This window comes from Mastigoproctus giganteus, chromosome 4 (genome assembly GCF_048544385.1).
Source record: "Mastigoproctus giganteus isolate SK-2022 chromosome 4, ASM4854438v1, whole genome shotgun sequence".
In the NCBI taxonomy this organism is placed as follows: domain Eukaryota; kingdom Metazoa; phylum Arthropoda; class Arachnida; order Uropygi; family Thelyphonidae; genus Mastigoproctus; species Mastigoproctus giganteus.
The window spans coordinates 57,502,058-57,525,750 of record NC_143578.1 but is presented as its reverse complement, the minus strand read 5'-3'; the positions used below and the strand labels follow the sequence as shown (position 1 = coordinate 57,525,750).

The window sequence follows — 23,693 nt, the reverse complement described above, 5'->3', positions numbered from 1 at the left end:
TCTCTTTCTTCTAGGTCTTTGAACTCTGTTTCAAATCGTTTAGTAGAGCAATGTTGTCGTGGTGTGTGAGATCCTCAGCGCACGGCTTTGTCCAGATCGCAGTTTACAGTTGATTTTTCTACATAAGGCCATAGTTTTCTTTATGACGTAACAAACACTGATGACAGCATTTCCTCAAAAGCAGAAGCCAATACGTAAATCACATCACTGATGTTAAGATTTTAATTTTATTAGGGGCCGCAGTGAGTTCCATTTCTTTATTGACGGTATTCTCAAAATTTTCTGAGTTTTCTTTTGTAAATCCTTTTCCGACTATCACGCCTTGATTCGTAGGTTGCCCTAAAGATGTAATACCAGGTGGTAAAAAACACCACCTTGATGTTATCAGAAGATAGGTTAATGGGGAGTTTTGTCAAGGACAAGAACAGCCGTGAGTGGTAATTTCAAACGCATCAAATGTGCCTTAATTTTTAGAATGAATTCAGTTGAAAACCATTATTCAAATAGAAAAGAATCCATCCAAGCTGATCTCTGGGCTTTGAAGTAAACTGATAGAGCATTGAAATTTACATTTTTAAAAGTTCTTCGTTTGGCTGACTTTCCTACAATGAAAAAAGGCCAGTTTGTGACTCCCAGCAGCATTTGTACAAAGGGCCATAGTGATTCTCTGTTTATTCATTTTGAAACCAGTAGCAAATGTTTCTTATAGTGCTTTTGATGCTTAAAATTTACGCCTGTTTCATCCAAATTGTAGACTTGTTCAGGAGTAAGATTTTCCTTCTGTATAATACCTAAAAATTTTTGTGAAAATTCACTTGCATTTTGATCTGCCAACAATTTCTCGCTGCAAACACCTAGATAATGAATTCTGTAGTGCTTTTTTCATCGTGACAGTCATCCCTTGCTGGCTAAGAATTCTCCGCCGTTGACTTGTGCAAGTGTACTGTCTTTTCCTTCAAAACAAGCACGCTAAGAGATGTTCCTCTATCATTCTTGCACGAACCATATCCATAATCCATCGTCAATGACTTTATATTTTGGCTTCTTCCTGGTGCACCTGTATGAGAGCACTTTTTCTGGGTCTATTTGCGTACTAAAGTCTTGAAGGGATTTCTGGTTTTTCCGCCAATTATTCACCGTACTTTTTCCAACACCCAGTTCATTACGTATCCATTTTACAGGTTCTCCATTATCAATATGTTCCAATGCTTTTAGTTTTGTTTCAATAGTTAATTCATTCCGTTTACACTTGTTCGAGCTTATCATTTCAAGTTAATGTAATTTAACGACAAAAATATGTACACACAGAGTGACTGCGATTCAAACGGCACAGATGGCAGACTGACTGAAATGAAAAAAATTATATGATCGGTAGAATGCACTGTACTCATTTCCAGAATCTTTTAAATTTTGTTTTCTGTGCTTGGCCCATGACATTGGAAATCTGATTCACAGAGAAATCTTGCCGAAAATATGGCCGGTTAAAGCGAGACCGGATAAATAAAATAAATAAATTTTCTGTTTATACTCCGGGACGACCAAACGGTCAGAGGAGTTCGCATGATAGATTGAATACAAGAAACAGCACCGTATTCAGTAGTCACGGGCTCGAACCCCGGTCACTCAAGGCACGTGTACTTAGGCACCCGCACGCCTGACCACTAGGCTACTGTATTTATCAAGGAATATCAAGCTTAATGTCTGAGTTTGCAGGTGATATGACAGTTTGCAGAATGGTTATTGGTAATTCAGGGCAAGTGAAGTTTTACATTAAGTGCAAAGTTCTTCATGTGGGTAGTAGTGGTTTGATTTGGTAGTTGTTGGCGCATCGGCTTCTGTGGCCATATTGCACCTCCCAAGGTTTTTGCAGTACTTTGATCCAAGCCCGAGGCGGGAATCGAACCCGCGACCTTGGGGTTGCCGGGCAGGTACTTTACCCACTCGGCTAGCCCGGTCGGCTTGGGTAGTAGTAATCCCAGATTACTACCACCTGTGTGTGGTACTACCCTTAGGTAGTCGAGAATGATAAAGACCTGGGGATAATTGTGCAGTCAGATTTGGAGAGCAGTGCAGATAGGTTGCCAGGACAGCTCATGGGGTTTTGCTAATGATATACACAAATTGTGCTAGCAGGCATAAGAAGGTGATTATCCCATTATATAAGACAATGGATAGACTGCATCTTGAGTAATTGCATGCAGGTCTGGAGGCCTCATTTTCGGAAGTATGTAGATCTGCTGGAATGGGTGCAGTGAAGGGCTCGGACCTGAGGGGATTTTACTAAGATAGGCTTCATTTCTGCAATTGATGCAGCTGGTTATTAGGCAACTGTGAGTGAGATGTTTTAGGTCTTGAATGGATTCAGTAAGCTCAATTCTGATGGCATCCTTCCTCTTGCTCACACTAGACACATGATAAGGTATCAATTCAAGTTATGGAAGAATGGTTGCAGGATAAGATGTGCAGAAATTGGCTGTTTGGTAAATTCAAGGAAGAACTAGAAAAACTGTTAGGGGAAGTTTTTTTTTTTTTTTCTCCTTTTGGCTGATACTGTTGTAAGCTTGGTTTCTTATATCATTTGCTAATACCAATACAACACAAGGTTGTCCCAGGTTTCAAATGCAACTTAATTTGCAATGTTACTTATTTTGTGTTGGCTATATAGTTGTGTGCAAAGAAAATTTATATTCTTTCAGGGAAGTGACTTGTCTGAAGGTGATGAATTTGAAGTGAGAGTGTAGCAATGCACATGTGTTTGAGTGAACTGTTATTCAAACCTGTGTGACTGGTAAATCCAATTAACAGTTATATTTGTTGAAGTAATTAATTGTAAACTCCTGTCAGTTTTTGTGGCAGAATATGAACAAGAGCCTCAGAATGAGTGTTGATACTGAAATAAGATTGTTTCTTGAAAAGAAAAAAAAAAAAAAAAAAACTGCAGTCATTTTCAGACTTTTTTTTTGCGAATTAATTTTAAAAAATATATAGAAATATTCTTGGGCATGGATTTGTGTTGACAAAATTATCTACTTGTAGCTAATATATATATTTTAAATAGCATCAAGCACAATTTGGTCCTGCATTGCATACAGAAGTAAAAAGTGCATACTACTCTTCATGGATTTATTTTTTTAAAAACCATATTTTTATAACAACTTTCTTTGATGCATACATGACCTGATAATTTCAAATGAAATTATTTGCTGGCAGCAGCAAACAGTCTGGACCACTACTGTTTTGCATGAGGAAAACTTGGTGCCACTCATAATGGATAATTTTTTGAAGAAAAAAATGTACATACCATATTTGCTCACTTCACCGCATACCAAAACTTCTTAGGAAAATTGTCAACTGTGTTACAGGCTGATGAAAAGCCTGTGTCTAGTACTAAACTAAATTCGCTTTACATTGTGTGCTACTCAACATTTTTTTCTAGCATCATTCCTGGTAAAATATTTAAGGGAAAATGTCTATCTGTGGCTATTATAAACTTCTTAATCCCCTGTGCTGTGCTATGTAGAAATATTTGACAAGTGCACAGGTGTTAATTTGAGCTTTGCACTGATCAGTAGGTGAAATATGGCCATAAAGGATTAGTGGCATTTCACAAGAATTTAATTCCTTTTCCCAAGTTGTTGCATTCTGAATGTACTAGCTACAGAGGAAATGGGATAGTCTCAAAAAGCTTGTCTTTCTCAGTGATTTTCAAAACCAGTGCTGTATATATAAATGTGAAATCATCACCTGTTTCCACATTAAAATTATTTACAAACACTGAATATTTTAGTAGTCACTGAGTTCTACGTGGTTAGGTGTTTTAATCGGATATTTGCAAATATCTATGAATAGTTTATGAAAATGGCGTGTGAAGTTCTACACAAGTGTATCCTCTAATACTGCTTATTAAATTTCTTCAGATGCAGATAACCTAGAATTTATCTCCTCTTAGAAGAGGCAAATTTAAATAAAACTGCATAGAAAGTAATTTAATGGGAGAGAACTGAACACATTCAAGCTGTTTGTTAACTGACCTTTGAACAAATGAATGAAACTCCATGTAACTGCAATTAAAAAAGAAAATATGTCAATTTCACAAGTGACAGCTCATTTGATTTGATTTCCACATAATTGTTCACCTTTCCATAATGGCTATATTCTGGACTACCATATCTATAAGCAGCAATCCTCTCCACACATTGGGAGATTGCTGCTTATAGATATGCTTTTGAAATTTATGTATATTTGACTATTTTAACTTTGAATATGTTTAGAATTGGTAGGATCCAGCAAATTGTAAAATTTTGCAGGTGTACCATTCACCCAAGCAGTACAATCAATCAGAGTTGATTGTGCAGGGTGGAGATTGCATCCCAAATCCATGGTGTATTTTAATCAATGCACAGCATGGAATTCTGCATTTTGGGAGGACTGGTGTGGAGAACTACGATCTGGATTTGTATGTGAAGAATATTTGATATAGTGAACTTCAGCATTATCAACCCTCATGTTGAAGATGGTTATAGTGATGAATTATTTAAACAATATACACCGATGAGCCAAAACATTATGACCAGTGAGTCGTTATGAAAATCAGAGCAACTGTAGGTGAATTACAGCATGGGCCAGGACACGGTATAAAAAAATACCTGATACTGAGCTCCGTTAATCAGTGTTACTCTTGTTCTTCAGATGGGAAAGACAGCGGACTTAGGAGAGTTTGACAAAGGCCAAATTGTAATAGTCAGACAACTGGGTCAGAGCAGATCCGAAACAGCACAGTTGGTGGGGTGCTCACGGTCAGCCATAGTAAGTACCTACCGAAAGTGGTCAGAGGGAAAACCTACAAAATGGCGGCAAGGTGTTGGACAACTACGGCTCATCGATGCTCGAGGCTAGCGAAGGCTCTTCAGGATGGTTCATGGCAACAGAATGGAGACTGTGGCACAACTCGCCAGTAATTGGAATGCTGGTGATGGGAGTAATGTGTCACAACACACAGTACATCGAACCCTGCTGAAAATGGGGCCGCAGGCCACTCCGAGTGCCTACAATGGGCACATGAGCATCGAAACTGGACCTTGAGTGATTGGAAGAAGGTCGTCTGGTCCGATGAATCATGTTTCCTGTTGCACCATGCAGACGGCTGGGTACATGTGCATCGTTTACCTGGGGAAGTGATGATGCCGGATGCGCCTTGGGACGAAAACAAGAGGGTGGTAGCAGTATCATGCTTTGGGCGATGTTCTGCTGGGATACATTGGGTCCAGTCATCCATGTGCCGGGCACTCTGATGTCTATCACCTACCTAAACATCATTGCTGACCAGGTACACCCTTTTGTGGCAATGGTCTTCTCCTCTGGCGGTGCCATTTTTTAGCAGGATAATGCGCCACGACACACTGCCAGGTGGGATCAGGCCACACCGATTGTTTGAGACTGGTTCGCGGCACATGAGGAAGACTTCCAGGTATTGCCCTGGCCTCCAAATTCCGCAGACATCAATCCCACTGAGCATCTGTGGTTTGTGTTGGTACAGCAACTCCGATCTGCAGCGTCTCAACAGCGGGCCTTTACGTGTTGGTACCAGATATCACAAGACATTTAGAAACCTTGTAGCGTCCATGCCTCGCCGGGTAACGAGCTGTTTTGGCTGCACGTCGAGGACCAACATCATATTAGGTAGGTGGTCATAATGTTTTGGCTCACTGGTGAATTTAATAGAGGTGATAAGAAAAATAGCAATCTAGCAGCAGAATAGTAAAAGAGGCAACAGATACAAGGATTCATCAAAAAGTTAAATCTGTTTTTAAAATTTTATCCAGTTGTATTTGATCAGAGGGCAAGGGAAAAAACTCAAAAATTGTTTAATTTCACATTATTTCAAGAGAAGCATCATGATTAGGTCTCAAGGCTACTGGGCTTAGGCAGTTTGATTGTAAGATGAGTGCAAAATCCTGAAACCAAAACTGCATTTTTTTTTCATCCCTTTTCTTTAAGTTAGAGGAATCTGAATTTGCAAAATTTCTATTGGTAATGTTAGTAACAGTTTGTATCACAAGAGCCAACACCACCATGGCAGTAGAGATTTTCTGTAGGTGTGTTATTGGCTCTCCTTTTCTTTAGGAGGAACTAACCAGTGCATTTCACTACTTAAATATGACTGAAAAAGCTTTGTGTGAACGAGGGGAGTGGACACTCCTGCCTTTTTTTCTCTAGGAATTTATGAAGAAAATGCATTTGGAAACACAATTGCTAGAACTACAATGGAATAGTGCATTTCCAAGGTAATTTAGGGATAATTTTAAAATGCATGCTTCTTTTTGTAGCTTACGTGACACACTGTTTTATGAACATTACCAGCAGATTAGTGGCATGGAATCTGATGTTTTCTGAATATGTAATAAAAGAAAAAATCTGTTATGTAACTTCACACTTTCCATGTACATAATCCTCAATACACCAAGTCGGTGGTAGATGACTCTCATCAACCAGTGAAATACCGCCACTTTGCTTATTGGAGGCTTGAAGTGGTGGAACCCATGTTTAGTCTCTAGAGCTAAGTTCCGGTCAACCCTTCCCTATCTCTTCCATCACGCAGTATAATTGATGACTTTTGAGGTTATGATGAACGTCGTGGCGAGATCCAATATTCCTTACATTTCGAGGGTACAGCTCTAAAACGGTGTTTGCAGGCCGGCCGCTAGTTAGTACACCGGACCGAACCTATTGGTAACTCTCTAGGAGGCTTCCGGATCAGCTAGTGTATAATCTTGCTACCTCTACTCTGCCAGATAGTGACTGGAGGGAGTCCGAGTAGTGTATGCAAGGAGCATTGTCGAGGCGACGTTATGTTCAAGGATCTGGGTATATTCTTACCATGTGTACGCTTTATCCAAAAATTCCATTCATTCATACAGCATGTCCCACCCACTTTTTCTTATCATTGAATACACCATGATTTGTCAAACTAATAGAGCAACCTTATCTGCGAAAAGATCTAAACCTCCCAAGCACTTCCTAATTCATTTCACAAATATACATGGTCTCAATTCTAATCTCAACGATGTCCATTTCCACTTGCAGTCTGCCAAACTTCTTGTACTTTCTGACAGAATCTGTTATCGGTTGATTCAACTACTGCTCATCTCAGATGCCCAAATTATTCGTTGTATGATTCCTTTCGCCTCAAAGGTGGTACTTGTGCATATGTCCGTTCTGATATTCCGTGTCAGAGACTTGGCAATTTGAAATATTTGAAATCTTCTCTCTTTGATCTTCTCTGGCTTAAAATCTCTCTACCTCATTGTGTCAAATTCATCTGTTGTCTCTACCCTTCTCACAACTCCACTAATCACTTGGAGCTCTTTGACTTCCTCTCTTTGCAACTTGACTTTCTCCAGTCCAACTTTCCTAACAGTGAGGTAATTTTCCTTGGTGATTTTAATGTTTACAACTCCAACTGGCTTCCGTTTTCTAGTCACACCGACCCAGCAGTTCGAGATGCTGAGGCTTTTGCAATTACTAATGACCTAGCACAGATTGTTCATTTACCTACAAGAATACCAGACAACCCTAATCATACAGCCAATATGCTTGATCTTTTTCTCAAACAACCCTTCTAAGTACACAGTCGAAGTGAGAGGTCCTTTAGGCAGTTCAGATCACAACTTGGTGATTGTCTCTTCTCCAATGGAACCTTTATCTCATGGCGTTTCCCAACCTCGTGTTGTTTGGCATTACAAGAATACAAAATGGGATGACCTGCGAGACTTCTTTTCTTCTTTTCCTTGGTCGGATTACTGTTTCAAAACTTCTGATGTCAACGTTTGCTCAGATCGCGTTAGTGAAATTATTCTAGCAGGAATGGAATCCTTTATCCCACACTCCACTTTAAAATCTCATCCTTTATCTAAACCTTGTTTTTCCAATAAATGTGCTAAGGCTGTTCAAGAGAAGAATGTTGCATATCGTAATTGGCTTGTTTCTAATTCTTCGGTTTCATTTTCTGCCTGCACCAAAGCTCGCAACAATTGTAAAGCAGTTATTAATCAGTCCAAACTAGAGTTTGAACAGGCTAAGAGTAGAAAACTTGCTTCTTGCCCTAATGGTAGCTGAGAATTCTGGTCTCTTGCCAAAGCTATTGGCCGCAACTTTTGCCCATCTCTGCTCCCAGCTCTGTCCAAACTAGATGGTTCTGTTGTCACTTCAGCCAAGGATAAAGCTGACCTGCTAGCAATCCATTTTTCTTCCAGCTCATGTATTAATGATCTTGGTAAAACACCTCCCACCATTCCCAACACGCTCCATTCAATACCTCCTGTGGTCTTCCGTCAAAAGGATATCAGAAGGATTTTGATGAATCTTGATGCTAAGAAAGCTCCAGGTCCTGATGGTATTTCTCCACTTGTTCTCAGAACCTGTGCTCCTGAACTTACTCCTATTCTTTGCCGCCTTTTTTCACTTTCTTATTCCAAAGGTGTTTTTCCTTCTGCTTGGAAATTTGTTCATATCCAGCCAGTTCCTAAAAAGGGTGACAAATCTCTCCCATCCAATTATCATCCCATTGCAATTACTTCTACTCTTTCTAAAGTAATGGAGAAATCAATTAACCACCAACTCTTAAACTACCTAGAAACCTTCCATCTGATCAACGATCGCCAGTATGGATTCCGTCAGTGTCGATCCACAGGTGATATTCTGGATTATTTAACCCATTTATGGACTAATTCAATGGAAAGGTTCGGTGAAACACAAGTAGTTGCTCTTGACATCTGAAAGGCTTTTGATCATGTTTGGCATAAAGGTCTTCTAAACAAGCTTCCATCTTATAGTTTGCCATCTGTTTTTAGTAATTGGTTATCCAGTTTTCTGTCTGATCGCTCACTGAGGGTGATGGTAGATGGCTCTCTGTCTTCTAACTTCTCCACTAATGCCGGTATCCCCCAAGGTTCAGTTCTTTCCCCCACTATTTTCCTCTTGTATATTAATGACCTTCTTCCATTGACTGGAAATCCTATCCATAGTTTTGCGGATGATAGCACATTGCATTCCACTTTCCATTTTGAGAAACCTTGTGCTGCTCAATCAGCTTCAACTTCTCGAAAATCTGCTACCAATTCCTTAAATGCTGATCTTCAGGTAATTCTCCAGTGGGGCAAAGACAACTTAGTTGATTTCAACCCTTCTAAAACTCAGTCTTGTCTTATATCTCGTAAAAAGGATTCTTCTGCTCCTATGCTTATCTTTAGTGACACTCCGATTTCTAGGCAAAATGATATATCTCTTTTGGGGGGGGGGGGGAATACCCTGACTTCTAATCTCTCGTGGCACAAGCACATTACAAATATTGCTTCCTCTGCATCTAAAAAACTTGGTTTTCTCTTTCGCTCTCAGCATTACTTTTCTTCCAAACAGCTGCTCACTCTGTATAAATTGTAAATCCGCCCTGCCATGGAATATTGTTCCCATATCTGGGGTGGTGCTCCCAAAACCTCTCTCAGGCTTCTTGATTCCATTCAGAAGAGGGCAGTTAGGTTAATTAATGATTCATCTCTAACAGTGTCTCTCCACTCGCTTTCTCATAAACGTACTGTTTCTGCTGCATGCCTCTTCTACAGATACTTCCATGGGCACTGTTCTTCTCAATTGGTTTCTATAATTCCCGCTCTCTCTTTCAAAACAGTCCAATCATGTGCCGCCACCAGCCAACATCCATTTACTGTCCAACTTCAACCCCACAGAACCAACTTTTCATCTTCCTCATTTATTCATTCAACTGCTGTTTTCTGGAACAACCTTCCTTCATACATATTTCCTGAAAATTACAATCTACAGAAGTCCAATGTCAACAAATATCTTCTTTCGTCTTCTCAACCTCCAACCCAAGCACGGTACTAAGTACTATAGGTTCTAATACCTCTCGTGTTTGGGGTTCACATAAAAAAAAAAAAAAAAAAAAGTCAGTCTTTTCCAAACTTTTTTAGTCTCAGAACAGTTTTCATTTCACAATATATTTACGAAACACAAGTTTAGCGGGAGTCAAAGAACTGTTTGCTAATATTTTATTACATACGATGCACTGGGTATCAGGAGAATCTTTATTTCCAACACACATAAAGCCAAAATTCAAAATAACTGTCATGATACTTTCGTTTTGGTCTTTTATTGGTTAGTTCCTGTTTTTTCACTTTGGATTTTTGGGGACAAAAGGCTGTGATTGTTCATCCTCACTTTGAAGTGTGACAATATTGTGTTAGTTTTCATCGACCACAGTTGCAATACTAGAAGTAGTTGCTTCTCGTTTTAAAGTTCCTTTTTTCAACCACAAATCCACAGTCATTTATTTTAGTAAAAGCATTTTGAAATATTGATAATTATCAAAAAAAAATTATACAAGGAAGTGAGTTTAGTTATGATATCAGTTTGCTTCCCTCTCTCCTTCAACCCATGGCTAAATCACATATGAATGGCACATTAGATCATTACACTGCTACTTTTTCGTAGCTGCCATTACCTCTATGCATACTTCTTTATGCAAAAGCCCGCCAAAATAATGTTCCACGGTCCATGCCAGTATATTAATAACTGAAAAAAAAAATGTTAAAAATTATAATGATACAAAACTGGTGTATGCTACAATTATGCAAATTTTTTTTTTTTTTTTTGAATTATTAATTACGATTTTTCATGGAACACTTGTTCACATTTCACAGAACACTGGTGTTCCATGGAACACTAAGTTTTGTTGTTGGGTTTTAGAAGCATCAGTGACTAAGATCATGTTTTGCTGGATGAAAAAGAAAGTTTCCAAGAGGACAAAACCTTGCTACTCTCACCTGAGACCAACTAACTCGTGAATGTAAATTCACAACGTGAACGAGGCCCATAAAAATTCCTCACATCATAACCGGAACTCTAACTCGGGTCTTTTCCACCAGGTGTGGGGAGGTTGGCGAACCTACCAGCTGTGCTATCTATGAGGGCAATACTCCCCAAGTTAGATAGACTTAGCATTATAATAAACTCCATGAAGACAAAACTGATGTAACTCATTTGTAGTCTTGTTTGCATGGCAAATTTCAATCAAGAAATCTACCATCATGTTGAAATAATCCCTAAAATCAGGGATAGGATAAATATTGTATCTATTGAACACTGACCATGGTGTATTCAAAATTATATTTATTCGCTGATATAAATACACAATAAAAATAAAATTGTAGACACTGCACAATTAAACTATATAAATAAAAGATTTACAATTAAGTAACTTGATAACAGACAATTGTACTTGCATTCAACCAATTTTTTAAATCCCTGTTCTGATGCGATAATATCCGATGTAAAGCAAGGGAGGGAGAGAAAGCAGTGAGAAGATAAATGATATGCCCAACTATGATAATGAGGAACACATCATATGATACTACAGTAATAATGCAGCTACTACTGTTATTTAGTCACTTGTTAGATTATGGAGACAATATAAATTGCTAAAGCCTATCAAGTATATTTTAACTGATTTAGTTTTTAACAGTGTCAACAATTCTATTTTCAAATAGAATAAAAACAATTACTAAGCTTTTATATAAGCGAATAAAGTTTTGAATACAGTATGGTAAGACAATGAATCCAATGTGTGTGTGTGAAGTCTACCATCACTATTTTTCAATATAGTTTCCATCTACCATTATCATTATTTTTCAATATTCTTTCAGGATCCCATTTTACATTGGCTTAGGCTAGATGATTTTTAATAACCCGTAGCTAAGTGTTAATTACTCCATTTCTCTTTAATATAATAAGTGTAAAAACAGACTGAGGAGAAAAATGTACCTTTGATTAGTAAGATGCACACACATTCTTCACTAGTTTCTCTTTGTATTAAAAATGATCAATTTTGTTGATAATAAGTTAAAAAAAAAAAACTACGAGAAAAAAATGGATGCATCGTTTATCACAACCTTTTTTTTATGTATAAAATGCAATATGCGTATATACACACTATATGATCAGAGGTAATTTTACACGATGTTGGCACGGATAGATTTACAAGCCAACTGTTGCCCTGTATGACAGCTTCAGTCCTAGCTATGCTTTCTACCAATGCCTAATATGATTTGACTGGAAATAATCTTTATACTTCCTGCAAAGCAGTTCCCAGAGCCAGCTTTGAAGGCTCCTGTTTTAGCTACAGCCTAATCTGGCATTCCAATTCATCTTTAAGTATTCAATTGGGTTGAGACTCATTTCCATGGTAATGCCACAGTGCATAATTGTCCAAAGCATCCAAGAAGGTCAAGGGCTTAACGGCTCTATACACCAAGTCCAAACCAGCATGCTACAGTCCTATACCATAAGACCGACACCACCAAATTTCATGGTCAAGACTTCTTCACTGAGAGGAAGCATACTCTGGGCAGTCCCTACACTCAAACATGACTTTTGGAATGAAAAATACTGTGAGATTTTTGTCACTCCATAGATCTGCCTGACGTTACATAAACTTGCTTTCTTGCATCATTTTGTTAATCATAAAAAATGAAGATTTCTGTTATACATTGTAATAAAATACATTCATCTTAAGATAAAACCTTTCCACACTGTAGGTGTATCTCAAACACTTTTAGGAAAAAAGTGAAGCATATTTTTTCTTTTTGTAAGTCAGCATCATCTAACTCACTAACAAACAGGCTTGAAAATTTTCTATTTAAGAACATCTTTCACATACCTTGGCACTGTGATTTTCAAGTTCAAGTAAACTTTTTTTTTGTAGTGGCAGGCTCGATAAGTTCTGAACTTATTCTTCACCTGTTGTACTACCTTTAATGATAATTTTCTATTCTTGCTAGGTAATCCAGTTACTTTTCTTTCAAAAACTGAACTTGTTAAAAAAGAGCAAGAGTTCACATCTCAGCACTTCTTTCTGGTGGAGCTGGCTTGTTGACTCTTTCACAAAACTCATCTCCAACACTGTTCACAGTTTCCCCCACTTCATGAGCTTTCAACGGTCTGTCTGCTTACTACAAGCTATTTTTCAGTAGCATATTGAACATCTATAGAATAGCTGAAATAAATAAGGTTAAGACAGAAATTACTGACAAAAGTATGCTAGGACCTACAAGGCTCTCTATGACACTTATTGTATTGAAAAATTTATAACAGTGTGCAAAAATATGCTGTCTCTGATACCTCTCCTAAATCACAAGTGTTTCTGGGATGTGGCCTTCCATTTTTTAAAATTTTGGTTTAATTTTTTTTTTTAAATTTAGGTTTAATTAACTAATTAAACTGCTCTTTATTATTATACACTATTTATATACAAAGGTAATTATGCCAATCTGTACTACCAGTTTCTTGTTAGAGGATGAACTGCTGCATATTTTTTAAATTTCAGAATACGGTTTGCAGTTTGGATGTAATTGGCATCATTATTCTGAAACTGTCCTGGTAAAGAAAAATAGAATCATTAGGATTTATAAAAAAATGTGCAAAATAAAATATCCAATAATATTTGTGAAGCAACATCACATGGAAAAAAAAAAAAAAAAAAAAAAAACAGTTAAGGTAAAGAAAGTCAACACCAGAACTACCACAAACTTTGGGAAACTCTCCTGGAGAAACTGATTTGTCACTGCTGTAGTTTCTCCCTAACAGTGGTCTTGGTAAACAGACAGGCGTGTTATTGGTAGTGGCAGTAGAAGTCGATAATGATGTATTATCGATAAGCAGCAAAGCAATGGGCACAAAGTGGCAGGAGTTCTGTGACTCGAGGGAGAACTGAGGGGGGCGATTCTCCAACACATCACAGCCTAAAAAAATGTGCAACTTGTGAAATGTTTGCTGAACACTCTGGAACGGAACATGATATTGCCATGGGGGATGTCTTTGTGTGTGCGCGATGTAAGGAGTGTAAGGAAATCAGGCGATAACACAGCGTTGTTATGGGCCTATATGAGAGCTTGGACAGGGATGCCCTCGAAGGATCTAAATTGAGGGGCCAATCAATTTAGTCATCACGCAACACAGCGGCAACTCCCAAGGCAGAATGCGCTGGTCCCACAGGAACTAGCAGTTGTTGGTGACTCTATTGTCAAGGAAACGGGGAACATGCTTTGTAAAAAGGATAGGTGGAACAGGACCAGTGTATGTCTGCCAGGGGTAAAGGTTGATGATGTTATACAGCGGATATCATCTTTTAAGGGCACAAAAGATGATATAGTTGTACATGTTGGCACTAATGATATTAAGAGTAGGAGACCGGCAAAATTACTTAACAAGTACAGGTAACTGTTGAAAAAAAGCTGGGAATTAGGGTTGAATTTGAAAGTGTCTGCAATTCTGCCCAGACACAATAGAAGGGAGTATATGATGAGAGCCTTGTCGATAAATTCGGCCCTGGAAAGATTGTGCAAGGCTCAAGGGATAGAATTTTTTTCAGCCTGGTCTGTGCTTGTTAACAGGAGAGACTGCTTCTACAGGGATGGGATAGACTTAAATAGAAAGGATGCAAGAATATTTGCTGATTCTATCGAGGCAGTGTTAGGTGGTTCGGAAAACTGCTAGCTTGGGGGGATACAAGGACTAATAGTTTAACAGTAGTCGCAGGCAGAGGTGAAGGTGATTCTTGCACAACTTCTATTAGAATAAGTAGCGACCTGGAGCGAGGGGTGTTGGGGTTTCAGAGATGGATGGCAGTCATCATAAAATAGGTGGGTATATGGGATGTGTTAGGGTAACTAGGAATAGAAGCATGTATACCAATGCTAGAAGTATAGTAAATACATTTGATAAATCTGAAGTGTTGGTCAAGACATCAAAGGCAGATATTGTTGGGATAGCAGAGACGTGGTGTCACACAGATATAAGGAATACAGAACTGGAATTTGGGGAGTACAATGTGTACAGAAAGGATAGACAGGATAGAAAGGGAGGAGGTGTTATGCTATTAATTAAGAAAAACATAAAATCAAAAGAAGTGCACCCAGTTGATATAGATGAACAGTGCACTGTTGAGTCAGTCTGGTGTAACATAAACACTGCGAAAGCAAAAATAAGAGTAGGAGTGTGTTATAGGCCTAATGACTCGAATGAGTACAATGAACAATTGTACAGAGAAATAGACTGGGCTAGTAAATCAGAATGTCTTATAATGGGGGATTTTAACTTCCCAGATATCGACTGGAACTTGTGGGTTGGTCACTCACACACTAGTCAGACTTTTGTTGATTTACTGGATGACAGTTTTTTGCAGCAGCATGTTCGAGAGGCAACCAGAGAGAGTAATACTCTTGATCTGGTTATCAGCAGTGATCATTCGTGTATTAAGAATTTGCAGATAAAGAAACCACTAGGTGGCAGTGATCACAGTGTACTGATGTGGGATTTACTTAAAGATTTAATTACCATCAGGGGTAAAGGAAAGGGTTTTTGCTTGAGTACAGCGGTCTCAGAAAGTTTTTAAATTCTGTACAGTGGGATCAACTGACGATGTTACCAACAGTAAATTCTAAGTTGGAAGCATTCAAGGAATTATTCGTGGATGCCACTAAAAGTTTCATACCTATTAAGAAATATTGTTCAAGGTTTAGGCCAAAATGGTTATCTAATGAACTAATGAGACTCGTAACAGAGAAGAAAAATGCACGGGATACATATAAATTATCAAGCGACTCAGAAGCCTATGGCAGATATAAGCTAGTCTGTAATCAGGTCACAAAGGAGGTTAGGCAGGTGAAGGAAGATTACGAGAAATCCTTGGCAAAAGATGCTAAGAAAAACAGCAAGGATTTCTTTACTTATATAAACTCTAAAAGGAAGGGGATGAATCTTATTGGTCCACTTGACATCGATGGTTCTACTGTTGATGATCCTGCTCAGTTAGCAAACAAACTGAATGAGTATTTTGCATCTACATTCACACATGAGGAATTATTAAGGTTTGAAAATGGCAGAAGGTTATCAAATTGTAGCAGGATACTTAATGATTTTGTAATAACTGAGAGCAAAGTGGAGGAGAAAGTTAAACATAAGAAAAGCACCTGGGGTGGATGGGATCTATCCGGTTATATTAAAGGAGGCGGCAAAGCAACTAAGCAAACCCTTAGTCATAATTATGAGAGCATCCTTGGACTCAGGGGAGGTTCCCACAGACTGGAGATGATGTGCAAATGTATCCCCAATTCACAAAGGGGGATTGAAGGGTGACACGAGTAATTACAGACCAGTTAGTTTAACTTCTGTTCCGGGTAAAATAATGGAGTCACTGGTTAAAGATGCATTGCAGGATCATCTAGACAAGACTGCAGCAATAATTCAGACAGAGCATGGGTTTGTTAAAGGAAAGTCTTGTGTGACAAATTTGATAGGATATTATGATGTAGTTACAAAAAATAATTTTGATATCATATATTTGGATTTCAGGAAAGCTTTTGACACTGTTGCGCATGGAAGACTATTGTACAAATTGGAGCAGAATGGTATTAAGGGTAAGTTGCTACAATGGATAAAAGGATGGTTAAGTGGGAGAAGACAGAGGGTGGTAATCAATGGGTGCTGCTTTTCGTGGACTAATGTTATCAGTGGAGTCCCACAGGGTTCGGTGTTGGGTCCACTGTTGTTTTGTATATTTATCAATGATATTGATGAAGGTATATCAGGCTTAATGTCGAAGTTTTCAGATGATACAAAGGTTGGCAGGGTTGTTAATGACGGTAATGGCAGTGTGCTACTGCAACAGGATCTAGACAGTTTGGGCAGATGGGCTAAGAAGTGGCAACTGAAGTTTAACCTTGACAAATGCAAAGTACTGCATATGGGTAGAAGTAACCCCAGAGAAACGTACCAACTGCGTAGTACTACACTTAAGGTGGTAGAAAATGAAAAAGACCTGGGAGTAATTGTGCAGGCAGATATGAAGTTTTCTGAGCAATGCAGACAGGCTGCCAGGGCAGGTCATGGGGTTTTGTCAATGATATATAGGAATTTTGCTAGCAGAGAAAAGGAGGTGATTGTCCCTCTGTGTAAGGCAATGGTCAGGCCACGCCTTGAGTACTGCGTACAAGTCTGGAGGCCGCATTTTAGGAAGGATGTAGATTTGCTTGAGCATGTACAGAGAAGGGCAATAAGATTGGTGAGGGGAATGAGGGGATCCTCTTACCAAGAGAGGCTTAAGTTCTGAAAATTGCAGTGGCTGGAGACTAGGCACCTGCGCGGTGATCTGATTGAGGTGTATAAGGCCTTGAATGGGTTGAGCATGCTGAATTCTGATGGGATCCTTCCACTTGTTCAGATTACGAACCTAAGGGGGCATAAATTCAAATTAAGAAAGGACAGATGTAGAATAGATGTGCGGAAATTTGCCTTTAGCCAGCAGGTGGTTAATTGCTGGAACAAACTTTCATCTGTTGTTGAGGAAGTTGATAGGTTGAATAAATTTAAGGAGGAACTGGACAGGCATTTGGAGGGAATGGTGTGATTTTTTTTTTTTGGCTTATGCTGCATTATCTCATACACTTGCTTTCTTGCATCACATGCCACTACTACTACTACTACTACTACTAATAATAATAATATTGATTAGTTTTTTCTCATTATTAAAAGAAGATTATTGGAGTTCATGAGCGTTTTTATGGCTGATATTTATTTTTGGGTACACCCTCCAGACTGTCCCAGTCTTAAGGTGTTTATCCCCCCTTCCTGCTGTTTTAAAATATGAAAAAATGACATCTACTGCCACTACTCATAAGACACACTGTCTGTTTACCGAGAATGCAGGGAGAAATTGCAGTACTAGCAAACCAGTTTTTCCGGGTAAGTTTCCCGAAGTTTGCAGTGGTTCTCGTGATGGCTTTCTTTATCGTTGCCAAAAAATCTATACAATCAGACCTTTGCTGTATGATAACAGTGGTGCAAGATCAATTAAAAAACTTATTTTCAACCAGAAAGGAGAAGTGACAGACTTTTGTTTTCCCCTTTTAATATATAAGCTAAGTGTTTTCTTTAATTTGTTCTTGCACCACTTTTTAACAGCTTTATGTAATTATTCCTGCCTGATTTTTTCAAAAACTTTTTAAACTGAATTTTCTGCCTTTTTGATGGAATTAAAGATTGGCTGCCCAGAAACAATGGCTGATAATGGGATAATTCTAATGCTATTCCTAATAAGAAAAAAGTCTGATTAAAAGCAAAAACTGAAGCTGGATTATAGGCACCAAAAATAATGGGTTCCATTTACAGAGTGCCTAACCTGTCATAATGCTTAATATTTTCCTGAAAACACACACCAAATGCATTCCGTTTTTACCTGTCCAGTCCTTTTAACAGCTTGTCTAGTTCTTCCTTGAATTTATTCAAGCTACCCACCTCTACAATTCCAGATGGAAACTTGTTCAGGGCCCCACATCTGGTGAGTATAGGCTTGCCACCCAGGGTCCTGAGCTGGATATAATCATTCTTCTCTTTCTTGGTGATTCCCTTCTACTTCTCTCTCTTCCTCTCTCTCTCTCTCTTGGGGTAATTCAGAAATTTTTGTTTGGCTGGTGCAGCATAAGCCCCAGGCTTCCTAGCACCATATGGCAAATAATAATAATACAGCCAAGCCACCTGGATAGAAATAGAATGCAAGAAAACCAAGGACGTACAAGAAATGAGAGGGTGGGAGATTCAGGAAGAAGTAAAACAGATGATCAAGAACTCTTACAACTGGCAAACTTCAGGAATAGATAACATCCACAACTACTGGTATAAGAAGCTCACTTGCACACACAAGCACCTGGCAGAGCACTTCACCCGAATGATAAGGCACCCAGAGACAATCCCGAAGTTTCTCACTAAAAGAATCACATATCTGAAGCCTAAAGATGAAGATATGAGAAACCCGGTGAAATATAGGCCAATCACCTGCCTCTCAACAATGCACAAGATCCTGATCAGCTGCATAACCAGGAAGATAGACCACTGAAAGAACCAGAACATAATGGCCGAACAGCAGAAAGGATGCAAGCGGCTGAGCAAAGGATGCAAGGAGCAATTAACAATAGATGCTGTGGTTATGGAGCAAGCCTACAAGAAGCGCCGCAATATGTACACAGCCTACATCGATTACTGCAAGGCCTTCGACTCCGTGCCTCATAGCTGGCTAATAGAGGCGCTGAACATCTACAAAGTCAATCCGATAGTGACAAACTTCCTAGGAGAAACAATGGCGAAATGGAGTACCACCATTAAGGTCGGAAACATCACAACCAGGCCAATCCCCATCAGGAGAGGAATCTTTCAGGGAGATATCCTGAGCCCATTGTGGTTCTGTCTAGCACTTAACCCGCTACCTACCATGCTCAACAGTAGCAAGTATGTATATATATTACCTCAAAGAAGGAAGGAAGAACCTGTACACCCTCACCCACCTCATGTTCATGGATGACATCAAGCTCCACGCGGGAACCGAGAAGCACCTTCAGCAACTACTCCAGATCACTGAAGAATTTAGCAATGATATTAGGATGGAATTTGGTCTAAACAAATGCAAAATCCACAGATTGCGCCAGGGAAAATTAGTCAACCGAAACTACCAGCTGCAGACTGGTAAACAGATTGAAGCCATGGCAGAGGGAGAGGTCTACAAATACTTGGGGATGATGCAGGCTCAGCGGTTACAGCACAAGGAAATTAAGGCCTGCCTGACTGAAAAATACCATCAGAGACTCAGAAGCCTGCTGAAAGCAAAGCTGAACGGAGGGAACACAGTTAAAGCCATAAACACCTATGCAGTCCCAGTGCTAACATACTCATTCGGGGTCATAGATTGAACTAACACCAAGCTGGAGGATATCATGAGAAGGACAAGGACAATGATGACCAAGAGCTGCCAACACCACCTGAAATCTGCCGAAGACAGAGTGGGGTAATCAATGGACAGCGCTCTTTGTGGAATGATGTTATTAGAGGAGTCCCCTAGGGTTCAGTGTTGGGTCCATTGTTGTTGTTGTTTTCTATATTTATCAATGATACAGATGAAGTTATATCAGGCTTAATATCCAAGTGCGCTGCTATACGAAGGTTTGCAGGGTTGTTAATGAAAGTATGCTACTGCAACAGGATTTGGAAAAGTTGGGCAGATTGGCTGAGAGGTGGCAACTGAAGTTTAATATTGACAAATGCAAAGTAATGCATATGGGTAGCAGCTACCCCAGAGAGTAGCTCATGGAGTATTGTCAATGATATACAGGAATTTTTCCAGCAGGGATAAGGAGGTGATTATTCCATTGTATAAGGCAATGGTCAGGCCACACCTAGAGTACTGTATACAGGTCTGGAGGCCTCATTTCAAGAAGGATGTAGAGCTGCTGGAACGAGTACAGAGAAGGGCAACAAGATTAGTGAATGGAACAAAGGGGTGCTCTTACGAAGAAAGGCTTAAGTTTTGCAAATTACAGTGTCTGGAGACTAGGCACCAGCGAGGTGATCTGATAGAGGTGTATAAAGCCTTGAATGGTTTAAGCATGCTCAATGCTGATGGGATTCTTCCTCTAGCTCAGAAAAATCACCTGAGAGGGCATAAATTCAAATTGAGGAAAGACAGATGTAGGATAGACGTGCGGAAATTTGCCTTTAGCCAGCGGGTGGTTGGTTGGTGGAACAGACTCCCATCCCTTGTGGTGGAGGTTGATAGCCTAAATAAGTTTAAGGCTCAGCTGGACAGGTATTTTGAACGAACAGAGGGGTGAAGTGGAAGTGTTTTTTTTTTTTTTTTTTTGGCTGATGCTGCATAAGCTTGCTTTCTTGCATCAAATGCCTCTACTAATGCTAATGCAAAGTGATGTACCAACTATGTGGAACAACACTTAGGGTAGTGGAGAAGGAAAAAGACTTGGGGGTAATTGACAGTCAGATATGAAGTTTTTCCAGACATCTATTCTACAGCTGTCTACCCTCAATTTGAATTTATGCCCTCTTAGGTTCATAATCTGGGCAAGCGGAAGAATCCCATCAGAATTCAGCATGCTCAACCCATTCAAGGCCTTATACACGTCAATCAGATCACCTTGCAGTGCCTAGTTTTCAGCCGCTGCAATTTGCAGACTTAAGCCTTTCTTGGTAAGAGAGGACCCCTTTGTTCCCCTCACCAATATTGTTGCTCTTCTCTGTACACGCTCAAGCAAATCTACATCCTTCCTAAAATGAGGCCTACAGACCTGTATGCAGTACTCAAGGCGTGGCCTGACCATTGCCTAATACAAAGGGATAATCACCTCCTTTTCCCTGCTAGCAAAATTCCTGAATATCATTGACAAAAACCCCATGACCAGCTCTGGCAGCCTGTCTGCATTGCTCAGAAAACTTCATATCTGACTGCACAATTACTCCCAGGTCTTTTTCATTTTCTACCACCCTAAGTGTAGTACCGCACAGTTGGTATGTTCCTCTGGGGTTACTTCTACCCATATACAGTACTTTGCATTTGTCAATGTTAAACTTCTGTTGCCACTTCTCAGCCCATCTGCCCAAATTTTCTAGATCCTGTTGCAGAAACACACTGCCATTACTGTCATTAACAACCCTGTCAACCTTTGTATCATCTGCAAACTTTGAGACTAAGCCTGATATACCTTCATTGATATATCACTGATAAATATACAAAACAACAGTGGGCCCAACACCGAACCCTGTGGGACACTACTAATAACATTTGTCCATGAAGAGCAGCATCCATTGATTACCACTCTCTGTCCTCTCCCACTCAACCACCCTTTTATCCATTGTAGCAATTTACCCTTAATACCATTCTGCTCCAATTTGTACAATAGTCTTCCATTCATAACAGCGTCAAAGGCTTTCCTGAAATCCAAGTATATGTTATCAAAATTATTTTTTGCATCCAGTTGCTTTGTAACCACATCCTAGTGTCTGAATTATATCTGCATGTGTCACCCTTCGATCCCCCTTTGTGACTTGGGGATAAATTTGCACATCTCCAGTCCATATGGACTTCCCGAGTCCAAGATGCTTTCATAATTATGGCTAAGGGTTTGCTTTGTTCCTTTGCCACCTCCTTTAATATAACTGGATAGATCCCACCAACCCCAGGAACCTTTCTTATGTTTAACTTCAACAATTTCTCCTCCACTTTGCTCTCAGTTATTACAAAATCATTAAGCACCCTGTTACAGTTTGATAAACTTCTGGCATTTTTCTCCCTTAATAATTCCTCACGTGTGAATGTAGATGCAAAATACTCATTCAGTTTGTTAGCTATCTGAGCAGGATCATCAACAGTCGAACCATTGATATCAAGTGGACCAATACGATTCCCTTCCTTTTAGAGTTTATATAAGTAAAGATGTCCTTGCTGTTTTTCTTAGCATCCTTTGACATGTTTGATGAAAGTAGAGGAATTACATATTTTTAATTAAAATCAGTTTATTTTCACTTATGAAACACCTTCACCTCTGGAAGTAACAGCTGGCTAGTGGTGTATTCAGAAGAATAGTCCCCTTGGAAATATCTGTAAAAAGAGCATAGAACCAAACAATATTTGTGTGATACTGCACAGCAAGTTAATGAGTTAAGGGATTATGCATTAACCTGACTATTAGAAACTGACATTACACGTTAGGCATGAATTTAATAAACATATTTTATTAACACTGATTACATTACAAGCCTGGTTATATAGGAAAATGTTTTGGAACTCAAGTAAGAGAACAGTCAACAGCAAGTAGTGATGTGACATGGATATCCAGTAGTCTAAAATATGAAGAGACAGGAAATAATGTTGTGGGTCAGTGAATTGAGATGGAATAGAAGCTAAACTTCATTTAAAGAGGAAGACAGGAATACCATGTCTTGAAGTAGGCACACTCTCCATGTCATATATTTAGAATCTACTAGAGTTAAGTGACAAAGTAGGGAAACAAAATGCTATATTAAACCAAACAAAACAAGAATTTTCTTTGATTGAATTAACTTCCTCTATGGAAAAATTGAAAAAGTACAAATAAATGGAATTCTAATAAAATAAAATATTATAAGGCTGGCTGGGGAAACCATAAGACATCACAGTCTAATTTGAAGTTAAACTGAAATTAGCCAGAGTTAAACTGAATGAAAATTATATATTTAGTTCATTTCAACTCCTCCACCGTGTGCCTCCGTAGCCGAGTGGTCAGGAGCGGGAGTGCAATAGTACACGCTCTTTGAGTAGACCGGGATTCAAGCCCCTGAATGCTAAATACAGTTGATCTGCCAACCTGCACTGGACCAGCGTAGCAGATTATGGTCCAATTCCCTCAGCATGAATTGCTGAGTGTGTGTGTTATGGAGGTTTAATGGCGCATAAGCTGCTGGAGCTATAATGTGCCTATTCATAGGAAACTGTTAAAAACAAATTTTTGTTATAATAACTTGATTTTTGTTAAAGTGGTCTTTCAGAATTTATGATATAGTCCAATTTTTTTCAGGAAAGAGAAAAATTCATTGATATTTGCTTCCTCGCCAATAATATGATTTAGGGTCATTGGTTCTCGCAGATTTATCAGGGAAGACAGGACGGTTGTTCTTTCTTGTTGATACTGTGAGCAGTCAATTAGAATATGTTTCACTGATAATTGAGTTAAACAGTGTGGGCACTGAGGAGGATCCTCTCCTGTGAGTAGATGGAGGTGAGTGAGATACGTATGTCCTATTCGTGCCCTTGC

General features: G+C 39.1%; 1 protein-coding gene across 1 annotated transcript in view; it reads right to left on the bottom strand.

Moving 5' to 3' along the window:
• Positions 1–13,342: 13,342 nt before the first annotated feature.
• The window catches only part of LOC150086747 (complex I assembly factor ACAD9, mitochondrial-like), a 216,665-nt gene continuing 206,314 nt past the window's right edge, over positions 13,343–23,693 (bottom strand). The window contains exon 18 of the mRNA XM_090371556.1: positions 13,343–13,443. Within this exon, the coding sequence (XP_090227682.1) occupies positions 13,343–13,443 (101 nt within the window). The remainder of the gene's footprint in view (positions 13,444–23,693) is intronic.